The sequence below is a fragment of the Phoenix dactylifera genome, chromosome 11, assembly GCF_009389715.1.
Source record: "Phoenix dactylifera cultivar Barhee BC4 chromosome 11, palm_55x_up_171113_PBpolish2nd_filt_p, whole genome shotgun sequence".
NCBI lineage: Eukaryota > Viridiplantae > Streptophyta > Magnoliopsida > Arecales > Arecaceae > Phoenix > Phoenix dactylifera.
This window is the reverse complement of record NC_052402.1, coordinates 21,678,623-21,696,822: the sequence shown is the minus strand read 5'-3', so window position 1 is coordinate 21,696,822 and position 18,200 is coordinate 21,678,623. Positions and strand designations below refer to the sequence as shown.

At 37.3% G+C, this 18,200-nt stretch overlaps 1 protein-coding gene across 1 annotated transcript; it reads left to right on the top strand.

Moving 5' to 3' along the window:
• The first annotated feature begins 2,856 nt into the window (after positions 1-2,856).
• On the top strand, positions 2,857-10,641 carry LOC120112445 (probable NAD(P)H dehydrogenase (quinone) FQR1-like 2). Its single transcript, XM_039131894.1, is given in 4 exon segments — positions 2,857-2,935; positions 2,937-3,421; positions 10,159-10,205; positions 10,208-10,641. Coding segments are annotated over 4 exon segments (759 nt in total). The 5' UTR covers positions 2,857-2,887; the 3' UTR covers positions 10,387-10,641.
• Positions 10,642-18,200: the final 7,559 nt, after the last annotated feature.

Genomic DNA, 18,200 nt, shown 5'->3' with positions numbered 1-18,200 from the left:
GTCCTCAATCTAACATGCAACACTATTATCAATCTAACATGCCAAAGCTGCTGACGAACCCTAGCAAACCGGCAGGAGCCTAGAAAGGGCTTGAGGAAATGAATGGATTGCCAGGTGAAGTACCAGAGTCTCATGACATTGCCCGGCTGCCATACGTGCAGGTGGTGGTAAAAAGGAGGTACGGTAGTTATTAAATTTCATAACTTTTACTTTCTTCACTCAAAGAATAAAAGCCTGGGACATTTCATGAATTACCAAGGTTATTAAATTATCACATAATGATTGTTCCTAACGGCCAGACTATATTGATTAAAGAAAATATTTTTTAAAACAATAAGTTTTCTTGGTTAATTAAGAATTTTTAAATTTTTAGGGTAATGTTTCCCATCTATAGAGATGCAAATGGTCGAGCAGCTCACAAGCAAAATAACAATAATATTTGTTGTGGGATGGGGTTCCCAGTTTAGTCCCACATCGGCTAATCAGCGGAAAGGTCTGTGCCTTATAATGAGGAGGCCTAAAACCTTTCCTCACGAGGCGCCCCTACGGGGACAAAACCGTGAGGGACACCTGTCCAGCAGCCACGCGCCTGCAGGTGGGTCCGCCACCGTGCGAGCCAAAGCGCCCACGGTTCCCAAAGCGGACAATACCATATCGCTCTGCCGAGCTGAGCTGCTCCAGCACTCTCTCGTTCAGACGAGGCACCTTTTATAGGACAAAACCGTGAGGGTAGGGGGCAACCTCCGCGGACCCCCGCGCCGTCAGGGCTCGGGACTGTCATTGGGCTCCGGCCCTGGGCGACCTCCCGCAGATCCGAAAGCGACAATCCCAGAGCGGACAATACCTCGCGAGGGACGCAGATGCTTTCCCTGCTCGGCCGGTGTGTGGGCTGGTGTCGGGGCTCCGACCCCACATCAGATGGCGCTAGAGGAAGGGACCCGGCCACGCACAGACCTTCCCACTGGGGGGGCTGTGTTGTGGGATGGGGTTCCCAGTTTAGTCCCACATCGGCTAATCAGCGGAAAGGTCTGTGCCTTATAATGAGGAGGCCTAAAACCTTTCCTCACGAGGCGCCCCTACGGGGGACAAAACCGTGAGGGACACCTGTCCAGCAGCCACGCGCCTGCAGGTGGGTCCGCCACCGTGCGAGCCAAAGTGCCCACGGTTCCCAAAGCGGACAATACCATATCGCTCTGCCGGTAGGGGGCAACCTCCGCGGACCCCCGCGCCGTCAGGGCTCGGGACTGTCATTGGGCTCCGGCCCTGGGCGACCTCCCGCAGACCCGAAAGCGGCAATCCCAGAGCGGACAATACCTCGCGAGGGACGCAGATGCTTTCCCTGCTCGGCCGTGTGTGGGCTGGTGTCGGGGCTCCGACCCCACATCAATATTCTCATGAGCTTGACTCGAGTCCAAGCTCGACCTATCGAGCTCGAGCAGTTCGAATGGATTTTTTAAGTCGAGCTTAAGTAGCAAAATACTTGGCGTGCAGTCTTACCAGCCTAGTCGAGTTTGTATTTTTACAAAAATATTATTTTTTATTTATAATATATAGTATTGATTTAATATTTTAAAATATAACATGTATATATTTTTTTAATCCGACCTAACTTCTAGCTTTTAATCATATTATTTAAATATGACCAAGACTCAAATTTGAGCTCAAATTCAAGCTCGAGTTTGGCTCAGTTGATGTTTGAGTTGAGTTGAGTCGATCTCGAATATTTCTTCTTTTTTATCGAGTCAAGTTTGAATCTAAATATTATAATTCGAACGATCTCGAGTCGAGTTGTGAGCCTGAATATTTTAAATCGAGTCGAGCTCAAATCTTTGGATATTTAACTTAGATCAGCTCAACTGCATTTCCTAACTACTTTTATTTTTTTTATAAATCCGAATCTAATAACCACAAAGATGGAAGATACCATGCCAACCTAAAGAGCTAAAGTTCTAGGGGTGTCAATTACGTTGGTATCTAGATCGGATCAAATATATGGCAAATCAAAAATCTATCTATCTCAACCTGATTTAAAAAATAATTAAAAATTCTAAATTAAATTTAATTATTTTATTAAATAGATAATCTAATCTTATCTGTAACTAATTGAAATAAGTTCAGCGATCTAATAAGTTAATAATTGCCATCCCTACCTACCCCTATTGACATTATAGCAGCCTTTTCTGGCTCTCCACAGGCCACGCGTCGCCACGTGATAGGTAATTTATCCAACTTGGCTGCAGATAAAGAAACAGCTGATTCAGTCACCGTGTGGGTGACAGTTAAACCTTCTGGAAGTCCGACCCAGTCTCCGACGCGCTTATTAAATCAGTACTCCAAAGAACAAAGCGGAATTTGGACGCGATTCGGATCTCGAAAGCATCCCTGGGTGAAATAATTTTAGGGTAAGAATGGAGATCGAAATCCAAACCTGCTGAGGAAAAGCCTTGATCTCTACTCTTCGATTCGTATCGCTCAAATTCGGAAAGATTTGATTTCCATTATAGAACGCATAATCACCCATTCCTTTTTTTTTTTTACTTTATTTTCGTCCAGATCGGGATCGACTCGATTCGATTTGATTCGTCCTGTGGAAGCTGGCGACATCGAACAGGTTTTCTTTTTGGAAAGAATTGAAGGGATTTCGCTAGAGATTGGATTGCTTCTTCTTCTGTTCCAGCTGTTATCGACTGATTCCAGACATCTATAAAATATTGTTTAAATAAGGGAAGAAGCTAAGTTTTCTTGTGAATTGGGGCGGAATTAGCGAGGAGTCGAATTTGTGGGAAGAAACCAGAAAGCTAGGGTTTTGGAAGGGAGTAAAATTCGGATATTGGAGCGATCTTTGATGAGAGAGTAGAGAGGAGGGAAAGAAAGACTTGAGAGAGAGATGGGGAAAGGAGGAGGTTGCGTGCCGAGCAAGAAGCGGCAGCCTGCGGTCGCGTCGGGAGAAGGCGGTCGGCGCGAGGAACGCCCCTGTCCCCCCCGAGGACAAGAGCCACGAGGACTCCGATGCCGCGGCAGCGCCGCCGCCGGCGGAGCTAAAGCTGAAGCTCTTCATCGTGTTCTATTCCATGTATGGCCACGTGGAGGGCCTGGCGAAGCAGATGAAGAAAGGGGTGGACGGCATCGACGGTGTCGAGGGTGTTTTGTACCGCGTCCCGGAGACGCTCCCGCCGGAGGTCTTGGAGCAGATGAAGGCGCCGCCCAAGGACCTGGAGATCCCAGTCATATCGGCGGCGGAACTGGTGGAGGCGGACGGCATACTGTTTGGATTCCCGACGAGGTTTGGGTGCATGGCGGCGCAGATGAAGGCCTTCTTTGATGCCACTGGGAACCTGTGGAGGGAGCAGAAGCTCGTTGGCAAGCCCGCCGGATTCTTTGTGAGCACTGGGACCCAGGGAGGAGGGCAGGAAACCACTGCGTAAGAACCATCTATTATTTATATATTCGCGTAGTATATAAAATTTGGATCTTTTTTATTTGTTCCAATCAGATTTTTTTATGGGGTAGATCTGTACTAATTTGTGTTATTTCATTGAATATCTTGGCATTTGTTAGTGCTCGATAACAGGAAACAATGAAGGGATCAGCTAAATTTTCTTATAGTTCTTACTATATGACTGCAATTTTATACTGCTCTTTTTATTGCTAATGCATGTTTTGCTTGATGCATATATTAAGAAGTTCATGTGATGCCTAAGAAATGGTTTGATCCTTCACAAGCAAGTGTCAATTTTAATTGTTTGTCTGGAGACTTAATGTTGAATTAGCACAAAGCTTTACAGCTAAGGTGATACAAAGTACCTTTATATAGTTGTATTTAGAATTATTGTCCTTTAAGCATCATCATTCTCTCATACTTATTTTTCATTTTAATTATGGAGTTGCTATTGTTCCATCTGGTGATTAATTTTGTACTATACGAGAGTTTTTGACATGACTTTAAAATGTTCCTTTCCAGTTGGGCACATGGCTAATTTACTTTGTGTTCCTGCTATTTTATGTCCTTGGTGGAGCCATAAACCAGTGCTACTGATGCAAGTAATATTATTAATGAGTTTTCAGATAAAATCTTAAAGGTGCATGCCCCTAGGCATGCTATGTTGATTGTTTGTTGTGGATAGAATTTACTTGAAGTTGAAAGAATCATAAGCATCTTTGTTCAGTCATTCCTTTATACTCACTGCTTTACTATATATGAAGTGCTTAGTGAACTGTTTTGAATAGGCATGTCTAGGTCATCTTATTATGCAGTTTGACTGCATTTAGGAACTTGCCTGGGATTTTGCCTGTTTTTATGTATATCCTGATCATGTTTTGACTCAATATCTGCTCAACCAGTTTGTAGATTAAAACTTAGATTCCTTAGAGTCTACAAAACTCGACCTCTGACCTTCAAATTGTTAGACTTAACAACTATGAAGAAAAGATAATGAATGATCGGGAAGAACAGGAAGAGAATGAAGGGGAGAAAAATGAATGAAGGAACATACAGAATGAGAGAAGAGATCCATAGAGGGTTCGACCTGCTTAATATTGATGGTAATCCTCTTGTGTCTATATTCTTGGAAGATAAATCATGAAATATATATCGATTTTTTGTAGAAAGTTTGCATAGTTTCATAGGCTTTTATCAAATTTTTCTGTGGCGAAGAGTGATGACACTTTTTTGCCCCTGTAGCTAGAGGTACTTTCATCCTCAACTCAATGGGATAATATAGAAAGAGGGCAGCAAATAGATAAGCAAGAGGAAAAAGAAGATGTGAAAAAAGAAACACCAACTAAGCAAAAAAGCAACCAAGAAATTCTGGAGTAAACGCCTCTAGTTCTAGTCACTTGTGGGTCAGGCATTTATGGATAAACAATAAGTTGGAAGAGAGCAAATGATCAAGGTCATTAAATACATGGATTAGCACTTAAGCAGCTTAGCTTTGGTCTTATTTTGAGCTTTCTAACACCCAAAAATCATATTGAATCTATCCAGCACTTTTACTATCCTTAGCCATCTTGGTCTGATGCTTCATCAAGCTTTAGTCATAACCATGGAATCAGATATAAATACAGAACTCAGTTACGACACCTATCATTCTCATCTCATCTCAGCACTGCTGAAATATTAGCTCTCAGTTGTTATCTGGATGTACTCCTTGATTTGTGCTAACTCGAATTTGTAACCCTGATTCTCCTTCTATATGTGATAGTGTTCAAGGAAATCACTTCTACATTTTTGTTATAGCACCAATAAGAGCACACTCTGCTGCATAGGGTCTCCTAAACACCCACCAGTCCGAATATCAGTTATACTTGTCATCTAATGAAAAGAAAAATGGGATTTATGTATGCTCAGTCCCAGCCAAGTTAGGTTTGAGTCCCAATTCCCATTGGTAAAGGAGTGGGGTGGAGGGGGAAAAAGATCAAGAACATAGAAAATTTTCTCATGAATTAGGGATTTCCAGCAATGAACGTATTTCTAAATTTTATTTTTCGATAGTTGAACTGTAGCCATCTAAAAGATCCCCACTTTTTCTTTAGCATTAATATTGGTTGATTTGTTCTTAAGTTTTGTATTTTCTTACTTATCTCTGTTTTCTGGCTGAGTGTTTACAGCTGATGTGTCACGATCATCATATGTATATATGTGCATGGTGCTGCATGCTCTTATTTACAAGTATTTCAGAAATTAATGTTTAATGAATTCTGATCGATGCATAGAGGAATCAGGATGTCATACTTTGTTGCATTATTTTCTTCAGAAGATTAAAACGATATATTATTTGCATCTCAAAGTTTCATGTGGCTCTCCTGATGTAGTGATATATAGATCGATAAACATGAAACCCAGTATTAGAGCTATCATGAAATTTGGATAATGCATGAATAAGCCATGTTCGAGAACATCAGATATCTAGTATGGATATTGTTTAACAATACCATTTCTTTTTTACTGGAGTAATATTCCCTTTTATGTATAGTCTTTACTTTTGCTAAATTCTGTCCTTGGTGCAATCGTAAGGGTGCTCTATTGTGACTTGAATGTCATCGGTGGGAAACACGAAAACGGCCTCTCTGCTTACGGACCTCCCCAGACCCTTTAGTGGTGGGAGCCTCATGCGCCAAGACTTATGCTGAATTCTGAACAGCTTCAATTTTACTATGATTTAGATACATGCCAGCTGCTTTTTTGTAAAGTATGGCAGAGTTCAGTTCAGGCCCTCCTTGTTCTTGCTAGTCATAGTAAGAGAGCACTAATTTTTCATTTACTAGAAAAGGGCATTAGTAACTCACAATGATTTATTTGATCTTTTCTCACAATGAAATGAAATTAAGAGGAAAGACTTAATGTGTAATCAAACAGATTTTGGTCTGTCATACACAGAAGATTTCTACTGAAACAATGCGGCAAAATTTGGATTGCTCTTGAGCTTGAATATTCCCTAAGTGGTTAGAAATAGAGTTGAGCGTTTAGTATCATTTAACAAATAAGATTTGGTTGAGATGCTTTGGACATATCTAAGAAAGACAATTATGCCATTGTGAGAGATTAAAATATGTGTTGAAGGGTCAGGAGGGAAGGAAAGGCCTAAAATAATATCGATGGTAGTTGTGTGAAAGGATTTGGAAAATCTTCTGTTACTTATGGATTTTAGTCTTGATAATGAACTTACTGATACTAGTACTAAATCTTACCCTTGTTTAATTTTTTTGAAACTGTTATAGCTAAAAGCATAGACACGGATACTGGTACTTCTAATTAATGTTTTTAAAACCAGACCGGGCCAGGTAGTTTAATCGGTTGAACCTATCTTGTTTAACCCCAAACCCATCTAGATGGAAAAACTATTTTATTTTGTGAGAATCTCTTGAACAGGTGGTTTGACCGGCGATCCAAATGAACCATTTCTCAATGAACTAGTTGGTTTTTTATGTATTATAAACCCACATTTTCCCATGAAGATAGGGGTCTGCAAGATTTATCTAGACCAGCCACCTTCTTCCATGACACAATCAAGACCTCATGATTAGTCATTCTCCCTTAATCTCAAATCTTGAGGCCTGCTTGCGCCTCTCTTTCCCGGCCAAAACTGTTGGTGGTGGTCAGGTGGGATGGTGGAATGGGTGAGTAGGCATTAGAGAGCCTTGGGAGTTCTCTTCTCATTCCTCCACATTTTTCCTTCTATTTCCATGAGATTGTTATGGCTGGTGAGCATAATGCAACCTGGAAACAGGAGAATAGGGCTTGAAGAGGGAAAGTGATGAGGGTGTTTTGGGTGGTTAAATTGGGGTGTCTGGAAAAGTTTTGCATTTGGGGTACAGGGATCTTATAAGTGGGAATAACATTTATTTGGCAAAGATGAGATAAAATCGTTTTGGGAAAAAAGAAGAAGAGATTCTATTCATCTTCTTCTTTGGGATGAGGGTGGAGGAGAGATTTGGGTTAAATTTTTAAAGATGTAAGATTGGAGATGGATAGATGGAGTTTTTAAAAAAAAACTGGGCTGTCCATTGAATGAGAAAATGGGTAAACATGAGTCAGAGCATCTATGATGTTTTATATATTTATGATTTTTTCATTTTGAAAATTTTTAATTGTATGAGAATATACCATGATTATGCATTATTGTCATGTTATGTGAACATAAAAAGTGTTTAAAAATTAGTAGGCATGTGCTAGAATTGAACTAGAAAGTTTCAAATATTTTCCCATATATTTGTAATTCTTTTTGAACGTAAAAAGTGTTGAAATTGTTAGAGACGTACTTAAAAAAAAAGATTCTCTATTTTCATATGAATTTGTGATTTTATTCTATTTATATTAATATTTAATCAATAACTAATACATTTATTATATCGTGATGATATCACAGTTTATTTTGGGTTGATGTGGTCGCTGAATTGGTGATACTTTTTTTTTTGAATGAATGAAATTGAATCGGTGACACTTAACCTGGTCCTTTTCCAGTTTGATGGACAGTCTGGAATTTGAAACATTGCTTCTGATAACAGTGATGCCAAGATTACTTGACCTACATGAACAAATGCAGAACTGAGATAAGATTGGAAAAGCACTTACTATTGCTAGCACATGCCTATTAGTGTACATTTGATGCTCACAATCGTACGAAAGTTGCAAAGTGGGCTGTAGCCCAGATTCTGCACTCTGTTTGGGGGAGGCTTCATGTTCAAAGATGACGAGGTGTTACACAGGCATTGATAGATTGGTAGCCCTGACTCCAATATTGTCAAACAAGAAACTTGTAGAGATGCAAACACTTATACTAATTATTACATCTCTCTCTCTCTCTCTCTCTCTCTCCTCTCTCTCTCTCTTCTCTCTCTCTCTCTCTCTCTCTCTATATATATATATATATATATATGTATGTATGTATGTATGTATATATATATTAGTTCAAAATGGTAATTTATTTATTATTTATTTTGGATCTGTAAGATAATTATTTAAAATCTTTGTGCTTAATGATGACTTCGATGCCGAACAAAATATCTTTTTTAGATGACTTGAAGGCCTTCAGTTTGTTCTTGGCATGTGGTTGGTAGTAACTAGCTTGTGGCTATCTGAGCTCCATGCCAGATTCCCAGTGCATAAAAAGTATCCACCTTAAACCCTGGCATCTGGGATCGTATTTAGCTCTTGATGGCCTTGACCATACAACCTGTCTTAGGTGCCTAACTTTTGTAAAGTGGACTTACGCAAGTTGGGATGATCAAGGTCAGGGAGACACTATCTTGACTCACTTATAGATGTCTGAGAGGCAACTAAGGGATCTTATCTGATTTCTTGGCAACAGCACATGATTCCTCCATTGCTTATTTTTTGTAGGATCGCTCAGTTCTTGGCATAAAGATTTCTATGAAATCACTTTTTATGGACTTGGGGTTGAAATGTCTTGATTAATGGTGAAATCATACGACTAAACTAGCTTGGTGACATCATATCAGGCAGAGAATTGTTGATGGTAATAACTTAGCATTTGCTTATAAAGAAGCATCCATCCTACTATAAAATATTTTTTAAGGCCTGTTTGGATGATTGGGCTGAAAATCTTATGGGATTCGTTGGTTAGGCCAGTACAACCAGCAAAGTTATAACAGACCCTTAAAATATTATGATTTTGCTGGTTGTTGGTTGTACTTGCCCAACCCATGAATCCCTTAGGATTTTCAGCGCAATCATCCAAACAGGCCCTTAATTTTTTTTCTTCTTACTTTTCTAAGACGTAAATTGAGTCTATTGAGTCTGACTCATCTCTGCGAAACATTCAGTGAGTGGTTTCCATAGGATTTTCTTTCTCAGTGTGTCCTTTTTCTGAGAAAAAAGAAAGAGGTTCTGTTTAGTGGAATCATGTGGTTATTGCATATATTGGAAGATATTAGTCAAAGAACTGTTGACTCCACGATGACAATAATTTACGATTTGTTCATAAAAAAAAAAAATTCATCAAACTATAAGAATACATTTGAATTTTCTGTTTTCAACTTTTTAAGAGGTAAGTTGAGTCTATTGAGATTTGACGCATTTGTGCCGGTACACTTAGTGAAGTGGTTGCAGCAGCTTCTTTTTCTCAGTATCTATTTTTTTAAAAAAATAATGATTAGTCTAGTGAAGTCCTTTAACTGCGAACTGCTTGTTGGTTTTCAGAAAATCCAAGAGATAATATTGTGGAACGTTAACCATAAAAGTATGTCTTATAGCTTTCTAAGGCCATTGTATTGGTAGCTGTTGTGAATGTTGCTTGGTTATTGGGAGCAGATGTGTTAATTTCTAACTTTCAAGATAAAGTGGATGAGATAATTGCTAGGTAACAGTACTTCATGATTGATTAATTATAATTGCTAAGTTGCTTAATGGTGGAAGGGGTTAACAACTTCTGACATTTTAGTGCTAAATATATTGCATGTTCCCCAAAATGTTGCTTATCCTCCAGGAACACTTTTAACACTCATTTTTGGTTTCATCGGCTTTCGTAAGAGCTTAAAAACAAAAATTAAAACCTTTCTCAAAATTGGGTTAAACTTTAGTACCTGGAACATCTGAAGGTGCTCCATTACATGCTCTATTAGTTTTTTTTTTTTTTGAAAATTAAAAGAAATTGATATTGTCAGCAGCTTAAATATAATTAATTTGCTTCCATTTTACAGATGGACTGCAATTACCCAGTTAGCCCACCATGGGATGCTATATGTTCCATTGGTTACACTTTTGGAGCAGGTATGTTCAAGATGGATGACATCAGAGGGGGTTCTCCATATGGTGCTGGTGTTTTCGCCGGTGATGGCTCAAGGGAACCTACTGAAATGGAGCTTGCTCTTGCTGAGCACCAGGGAAAATATATGGCTTCAATAGTCAAGAGGCTGGTGCATCTTTAAGTTATCCAATCAACCAAAGCAACCAGATATCTTGCACAGTTTAAATCTTCGTGATTATTCTATTCTCTCCCCCGTATTTTGAAAATGTTGTTTTATGATTCTTCCTCCCCTTTTACTGTGCCTGGTACATGTCCTAGTTTTGCGCCTTATGCTGGTTATTTGTGTTTATCATTTGCCAAAGTACTGCAAGACACTACATGATTCACAACAATGGCATCATATCACGAGAATAAAAAGATTGTGATATGTTATTCCTTTTGCGTTCTCAGTTATATTGTATATTTCTATATTAATCTAGTATATAAATTTGGTTAACAGTGTTTCAACTGCAAGCAGTTTTTCTAAGTGGCAATGATCAAGAAAAGGGATATTGTGTAGAAGCCTCAATGCTGGTACTGAATCAGCTGCTGTTGTGACATTTCTCTGCTCTTTCTGATGTATCTATTGCCACTTGATTCTGCTTGACTAAAACCAGTTCGATACCTGTGCATTAATTGGCACTACACAATGGTTGCTATTCGCAAATAAACCATGGTGACAGCCATTCAATTTTGTCCCAACTTTTTGGTGTAGGTTTTATGAATTTTCAATCACCAATCAATTCAATTTAGGTTAGCTTGATTGTGCAAAGACTTATAGAAAAGGAAAAGGATATAAAAAAGGAAAAAAAAAGCTCAAAAATAGAATCTCTTACTTCTAGTTTTTTTATTTAGCTAAATTTGAGAAAATTCGTTTCTTATTTTTTGTAGTTTACCGTCATCCAAAAGTTGAAAAAATCTTTTTACTCCAGAAAATTTAGTGTTCCTGAACCTTCTGCAAGCAACCAAATAGATTTTAACGCTTCTTTTTGATGTTTTTGAACAGAAGAGATGCCAGTGTTCATGAATATTGATTACATATATGCATCATAATCAAGGACAGTGGTACAAATTGTGCCCCTTGCAAGGGCAAAAAATTAAGTTCCACCAAACATTAGATTGGTTCTATTTCTTCTATATTTTCTGTGAATCAGGCTAGCAAGTAGCAAGTGGTTGTCTGGTCCAAACTAGTTCAGTCGGTGTCCAGTGGATCATTATTCTGGCTGAAAGTCACTGTGCCCTAGGTTCAAGGTGGATTTATTCTACTGTACTTAATTAATATGATTTATTAAAAAAATTTACATATATACGCACACATACCTATTTTTAGAGTTGTTCTTGCAATTAAATCCAGCTGGGTGGTGCCCAAATTAGATGTTTATCTTGTAAAATGATGAAAACGAAAATGCTATCAAGGTTCCTGCAGACATGAAAATTTCATCAGATTCAAAAATGATGATTTAGCAATTTAATAATCATGGAACCTCTTACAAAAAATCTCATAATTGCTTGAATCCCTTAATGCCATGTGGTTGTGGCAAAGAGAACGTTGGTATGTACATAATGGGAGCCCTGTAGCTTTACTCCGATAAGGATACTCTTTTGCAATGATATTCTCTAATATTTTTAAATAATAATTTTTTTATAAATAACCATAATCATCTAAACTTTGGTAACTATTTGAGATCTAGATCCTCATTCATCAAATATGTCTATTTAGTTCTAATATAAGTACATTTATTGAACTTTGAAATAACAACATGACTCCAAGAGGATTTTTGTAAAATACCCCTCTAGTCGAGTTTTATTAAACAACAAAAAAGTGACTATATATATTCCAGGCCTTCCTCCACCTCTATTTAGAGCTCCTCTGAGGTTCTCTTCGATCCCACCAGAAAATCTAAGCCTCTGATCGAAGCTCGTAGCCAGATTTCTTCAAATCCCTCTTCGATTGCTAGTAGCCGGATTTTTTGATTTTGTTCGTTCTTTTCAACTAGCAACGCCGCCAGATCTTATCACCGGAGGTCTCTGCCGGTTCCTCACAATAGTTTGCATCCATGGCAGGGCTCCCCATCATCGGGATATCTTGGTTTCATGGGTTTTTTTTTTGAGGGGGGGGGGGCTCTTTCTTTCTCTTCCTTGGTTAGAGAGAGAAGCTTCCTTTCTCTCTCTTTTCTCTCTTCTCCATGCTTTCTCTCTCTTGATTTAGGGCCAGATATGCTAATTGATCTAAGTTAACTGTGCCATTGACAACCAAACCCAACCCCCGATTGAACTTAAACTAAGATTCTCTCTCTTGTTGAATTTTCTCTCTCTACTGAACTTTCTTTCTCTCTCTCTATCGAACTCTCTCTATACTCTCTCTCTAGGGTAGTTGGATCCAGTAGGGACTCTTCATAGTAATTTTGAATTGACCTTGGTAAGGTCCTAATCTAGGGCCGTCGGGCGGCGTGTCAACCCCGCCCCGGCCCTTGCCAAATACTGATAGATTTGATTGCTCCGATCTTTATTGAACTATTGTGTCCTAGTTCAAGCATGATTCGATGAATTTCACTTTGATCGGACCGACCGGGGTGTCGGGCATTCTCGCTTGGTCAACCCTATGAGGTTATTGAAATTTAGAATTTTTATTTTTATAATGTTATGATGAAATTCTAAAGAAAAGTATAATTTTGAAATATTAGGCTCTGAGAAAAATTTTCAAGATTAATGGATCTATTAGTTGGATTGCATTTGCAAGGTAAGTAATGGAACCTTTTTCTAAATTTATGGGGCAAATTATAAATATTTTTTTGAGTCCCTTTTAGGACGTGTTTGATTCACGAAAAAAGAAAGAAAGAAAAAAAAGAAAAAAAAAAGTAGTCAACAAGAAAATTAAAAAAGACTTCTTATTTGGTTGGAGTTTTCAAAAAAAAAAAAAGAAGAAGCATTCCTATGAGAATAAGATTCTCATATTTTGTGAGAAATAAAAACTTATGAGAAATATGGAAAAGCTACCATCCCACCTGTTATAAATTAGAATTTTTTTTCTAAAGTTATCCTTAAACCATCAAAATCTATGGATAAGATCTTTTTCTTTATTAAGAATATAATAGCTATTCCATACAACTTTTCTAGAAAAGTAGATGCTTAACTAAACATAAGCCATTTTGGAATGTACCACTTTTCTATGGTTAACCAATCATGCTAAAACTTTTTATCAAATATTATATTTTCAGAAATTAACTTTTCAAAAATTATTTCGGTGAGAAAAAAATTCTTCCCACGATCCAAACAAGTCTTTAAAGTCTCTTTCGAGTTTCCATGCTTCTCTCTATTGGGGAGGAGACCTTTTGGTTTCACTCCGTTTTAAGCCTATCCAAACTATAATTTTCTAAGTTTCTATCTTCAGTTATTTTCATATCATTTGGGAAGGTGATGTGTTCTGAAGGTGAGATCTTTATATGTTCTTGATTTCATTTTGTTAGAAAGAGTTTGGTCTTTAATTACCAACTTTTTTCTGGAAGAAACTCCCGGGAGTAAGAGATGGATTTGATTAGATTTTGATTAATCCCGAAGGAATCTATTTATAGATTCTATCCGAAGACCCAAAGAGACGTGATGGTTTGAAAGATACATAATATTTCAAAAATACCGTATTTTTTTGGAAACCAACGTTTTTTTTGAAAGAGTACCAACTCTTCTATAAAAGACGTCTCACAAAAAAATATTTTTAAACATTTAAAATAACTAAAAATTTGGAAATAAAAAAATTATTTTTTTAAAATTAAAACTCCAAGAGGAATCTCTCATTCCATGTATTAAAATTCTATCTAAAAATCCAAGCATTTAAATGGATGGGCCAAAAGTAAATAAGCACCATAAGAATTCTTAACGGATATAGAGCATGGAAATCCAAAACAAAGGATGACACACCGGAGTTTCAACAGGCAAGAAGCAACTGCAGGCTATCTATCTAAAAATATGGATATTTAGATGGATGGGCCTAAGAACATATAAATACCAAAAGCATTTTTAACCTATCCTGTGTAGGATTATTATTCCTCAACACTAAGAGTTGAAGGCCTCAGAGAACCTAAAAGTGCAGCTGTTGATCCAGAACAATACTCTTAAATTCATGATGAAAGATGTGACTGCTAATACTTCCGACAAAGTAAACATCAAGTAAGCAACTCAAATCTTTGTCTCGTCCTGTACTTGAATGGCGAATAATTTGGTTTTGTAGGAAAAATAAGTGGTTTCTTTTGCTGGCGTATGTTTATCCTGATAAACCTTTCTGTAGGAAGAAGTTCTTGGGTGTTCTGGATCAGCTCTGTCACCTCATCCTTCTGGTATTCAATCCATGAAGAGTTTTTAGCTATGCTTGCAAATTTTCTGATTCAGGGTTTTTTTAGCACCGTTTTATTTCTTATTTTCTATATTTAAAAAATATAGTTATAAAAATTGAGATAAGAAAATATTTGATATTATTGTTTTTATTTTTTATTCTTTTTAATGAAACTTTTATTATTTTTAGAAAAATGAAAGGAAGAAATACCTACATTTGGTATTTTCAAAAACAAAAAAATTCATGTTTATTACTATCATTTCAAACACCGCCTCCACAGCTACCATCATAGCTTTCATCCCATTATTGTCACCTCTACCACATTGATGGCTCCTCCATCACCACCCTTACCATTGCTATCACGATCATTGTTACCTTCGCTCTGAATAATCATTATTACTTTTGCCACATCATCGGTCCATTTGTCACCACTATCTTTGTTGTTATTATCACCATTACCATCATTCCCTCTATCACACCATTACCACTAGTATCGTCTCCTCACTATACCACCATCGCTTCCATTGCCTCCAGTGCAACTGCCGCCGCCTATACCATCACCATCATATTTATTTTTAAAAAATAATTTGACCGTACAAAATATATTTATTTTTTAAAACTTAAAAAATAAAAATAATTAAGTGTATGATAATGCCAACTCTGGTTATGATTAACTTGGATTATCTTGTTCTTTTCCCATGCGTATTTCATTAATTTCCTCTCGATTTTCGGTAATAGGTGCTTTCATTGCTTCAACTTCAGCAATTAAAAGGACTAAATATCCAGTTTCTCGCACTCATCTTTTTAATTTTTTGATTGAAAATGGGGGAAGCAGAGCACTTCCCCCAGATTTATTGCTTAGAAATTATGAATTTGCCACATAGCATGACAAATTATGATAGACTAGAATAAAACGAGAGCGTTTATGGCTTCTGAGAATTGACTCTCTAGCTTTCCCGCTGCAGAGATCCCCCCAAAGCACAAAGAAATTCAGAGCCATATGAAGTGACGAACGGATCGAGCCAATCTTCTGAAGAAAAATCCCTGCGTTTCGTTCCAACCAAATCTGCCAATGTATCGACACAATGAGCTGGTCCCAATCTTTTCGCGATTCTCACTTGATTTTCTTCCGCCGCCAAGTCAGACCGAAGATCCCGAATGTCCTTCGACCAGCCTGAAATGTTTAAGATGTAATTTCAAAGGGAACCATAAACTTTTAGCAAAAGTATATTTCACAAGAAGATGAGAGGTAGATTCATTGGGGCTAGCAAGTAAAATAGTTAGCGAGTTTAAGCTTCTATTGACATAAATGATCTTAAGATCTTAAAAATAGACCTCACCCAAAATGGCTAGCCGGAAGGTATTATTTGAATTTCTTGATCCTGTACAAGTAGCCAAGATCTATCCAGAAAATAACCGATATGGGACTAAACGCAGGTCCGCACACAGACTAAGAGTTCAAATCTAATCACAAGCACCACGACTTGTGGTCAACCTAATGAATCCGTACTATAGTGTCTTCTAGTCTACATAGGTTTCGGGTCAGTCCGCTCTAATACTATTTGTCACAACCCAGTATCTCACCCAAAAAGGATAATTGGAAGGTATTATTTGAGTTCTTTGATTCTGTATAAATACCAAAGATCTACCCAGTAAATAACTGATATGGGATTAAATACATGCCCGCATGGGTTCTCACATAACCGGGGCAATTCTAAGATGATGTTAATAATCTAATAGCTCAGATTGTCAAGCTCTACAAACTACAGCGGTGCATCCTTCGCAGCGAGCGCGAAGTATGCTTACGATCATTCCGATCGCACGGCAACTTCTAACAGATCTTGCAGTAGCTTCAATTCAAATGCGAAAGCTTCATAATGCCTTCAATATGTACTTCCAAACTCGGAACCAGCACAGAGTTAGTTGTGACTTCCATGGCCTCGCAATGGAGATGGACAAGGATGATCCATTTTATGTACCTCCCTCTAAATAAAGCTCACAAACCTGTTCCTCGAAATCACCTGCATCTTCCTCTAGCATCCTTGCACTGCCATGTCTTATCATGTCTTACGTCGTCGGGCAAGATTCTAACGTTGTATCCATTGATTCATTTGTTTCAGGGAAGTCGCATGTGTGCTGTTCTTGAGAAAAATCTAAAGAACTACATCTAATGTGGATGTTGCAGTGGCACTGGGTTTTAGTTATTGATATTTTTGGTTCAAACTTGATAGCTTTTCATTGCCTTTTCTTTTGGTTATTCTTCTACTGTTTTATATAGCTTGAATTGGTTTCATTGAAAACTTCTCAACTGTTATCTGAACTCTCTTGGTCTTAAATCATTTGGACCTGAACCTTATTTGTGTATCTGGAAACCTGGTCTCAGATATCAAATCATTTAGAAGCCAATGCATACCTGCTACTTTATATTGTATTCCTACTTGACCTCAACTCTGTCTTGGCAAGAATCGATCAGTTTAATTATCAAAGAACTATTTGCTTTTAATTGCATTAACTCATTGATGCCACCTTTGGCCAACTCGGTCGACGTAAGCTCATTTCTTTGATAAAGCTTACAAAATGATGCTTCTGATGGAGTTTCCAATATCCAGTCCCAGGCTTGGAAGATCAAACCTGATTAAAGGTGTATCCTTTATCAACTCAATCAACTCACCATCGTTGTATATATTCGTCTCCGCAAAACTAGGATCAGTAATGGAAACGGATTGCTTGGAAGGAAGTTTCTTGGAAGTGAGATCCATTCACCAGCATTTGTCACAGCAATGTCTAATCTTTTGGACTGTGCTTCAATCATTTGATTTGCCTTCTTGTTGGTGAGTGTAAAGAGGTTGTAGTAGCTGGAAGTGGGGTAACTGGGGTGGCTCTTATGCCATTTAATAACTTCTTCTAGTTGGCCAAAAAAAAAAATTTCTCACCCTCCCAAAAAAAAGAAACGGGCTGAACTTTCCAGCATGGCCAATCCCAGCAAGGATTCCACAAGATCTGCCATCATGATTCGTACCTGTAACTTCATTCCTGTTATCTAATTCTGGGAACACATTCAAAGTGTAGATCATGAACGACAGATACTCATTGCATATATTTTAATCAGAACTCAAATAAGAAATTTCTAAAAACCCTTCTCTGTTTGTTGTTGGTAGTACAACTTTTAGGGTTTTTGAAAGTAAAGCTTTTACTTGTAGCAAAAAAAAAATGGAGCTTTCAAAAAATAAAAATAAAAAGAAATGCTAACTACGTAACCTAACTGAGAAAATACTTTTAATATAATAAAATAATAATAAAGGGTACTAAATAGTATTATAAAATATAATAAAATATAATATTATATATTATTACATAGTATAATATTATTATAATATAATATGATACGATATAATATAGTAATATATTAACATGTTATTATAATGATATAATGTAATAACATAATATAATATAACATAATATCATAGCTAATGTCAGTTAATAATTATAATAAAATATTTTGATATAAACTATTGCAATTATTATTATTATTATTATTATTATTATTATTATTATTATTATTATTACTACTATTACTACATATTACTATATTATTTCATAGTATAATATTTTTATGGCACTTCTTTATG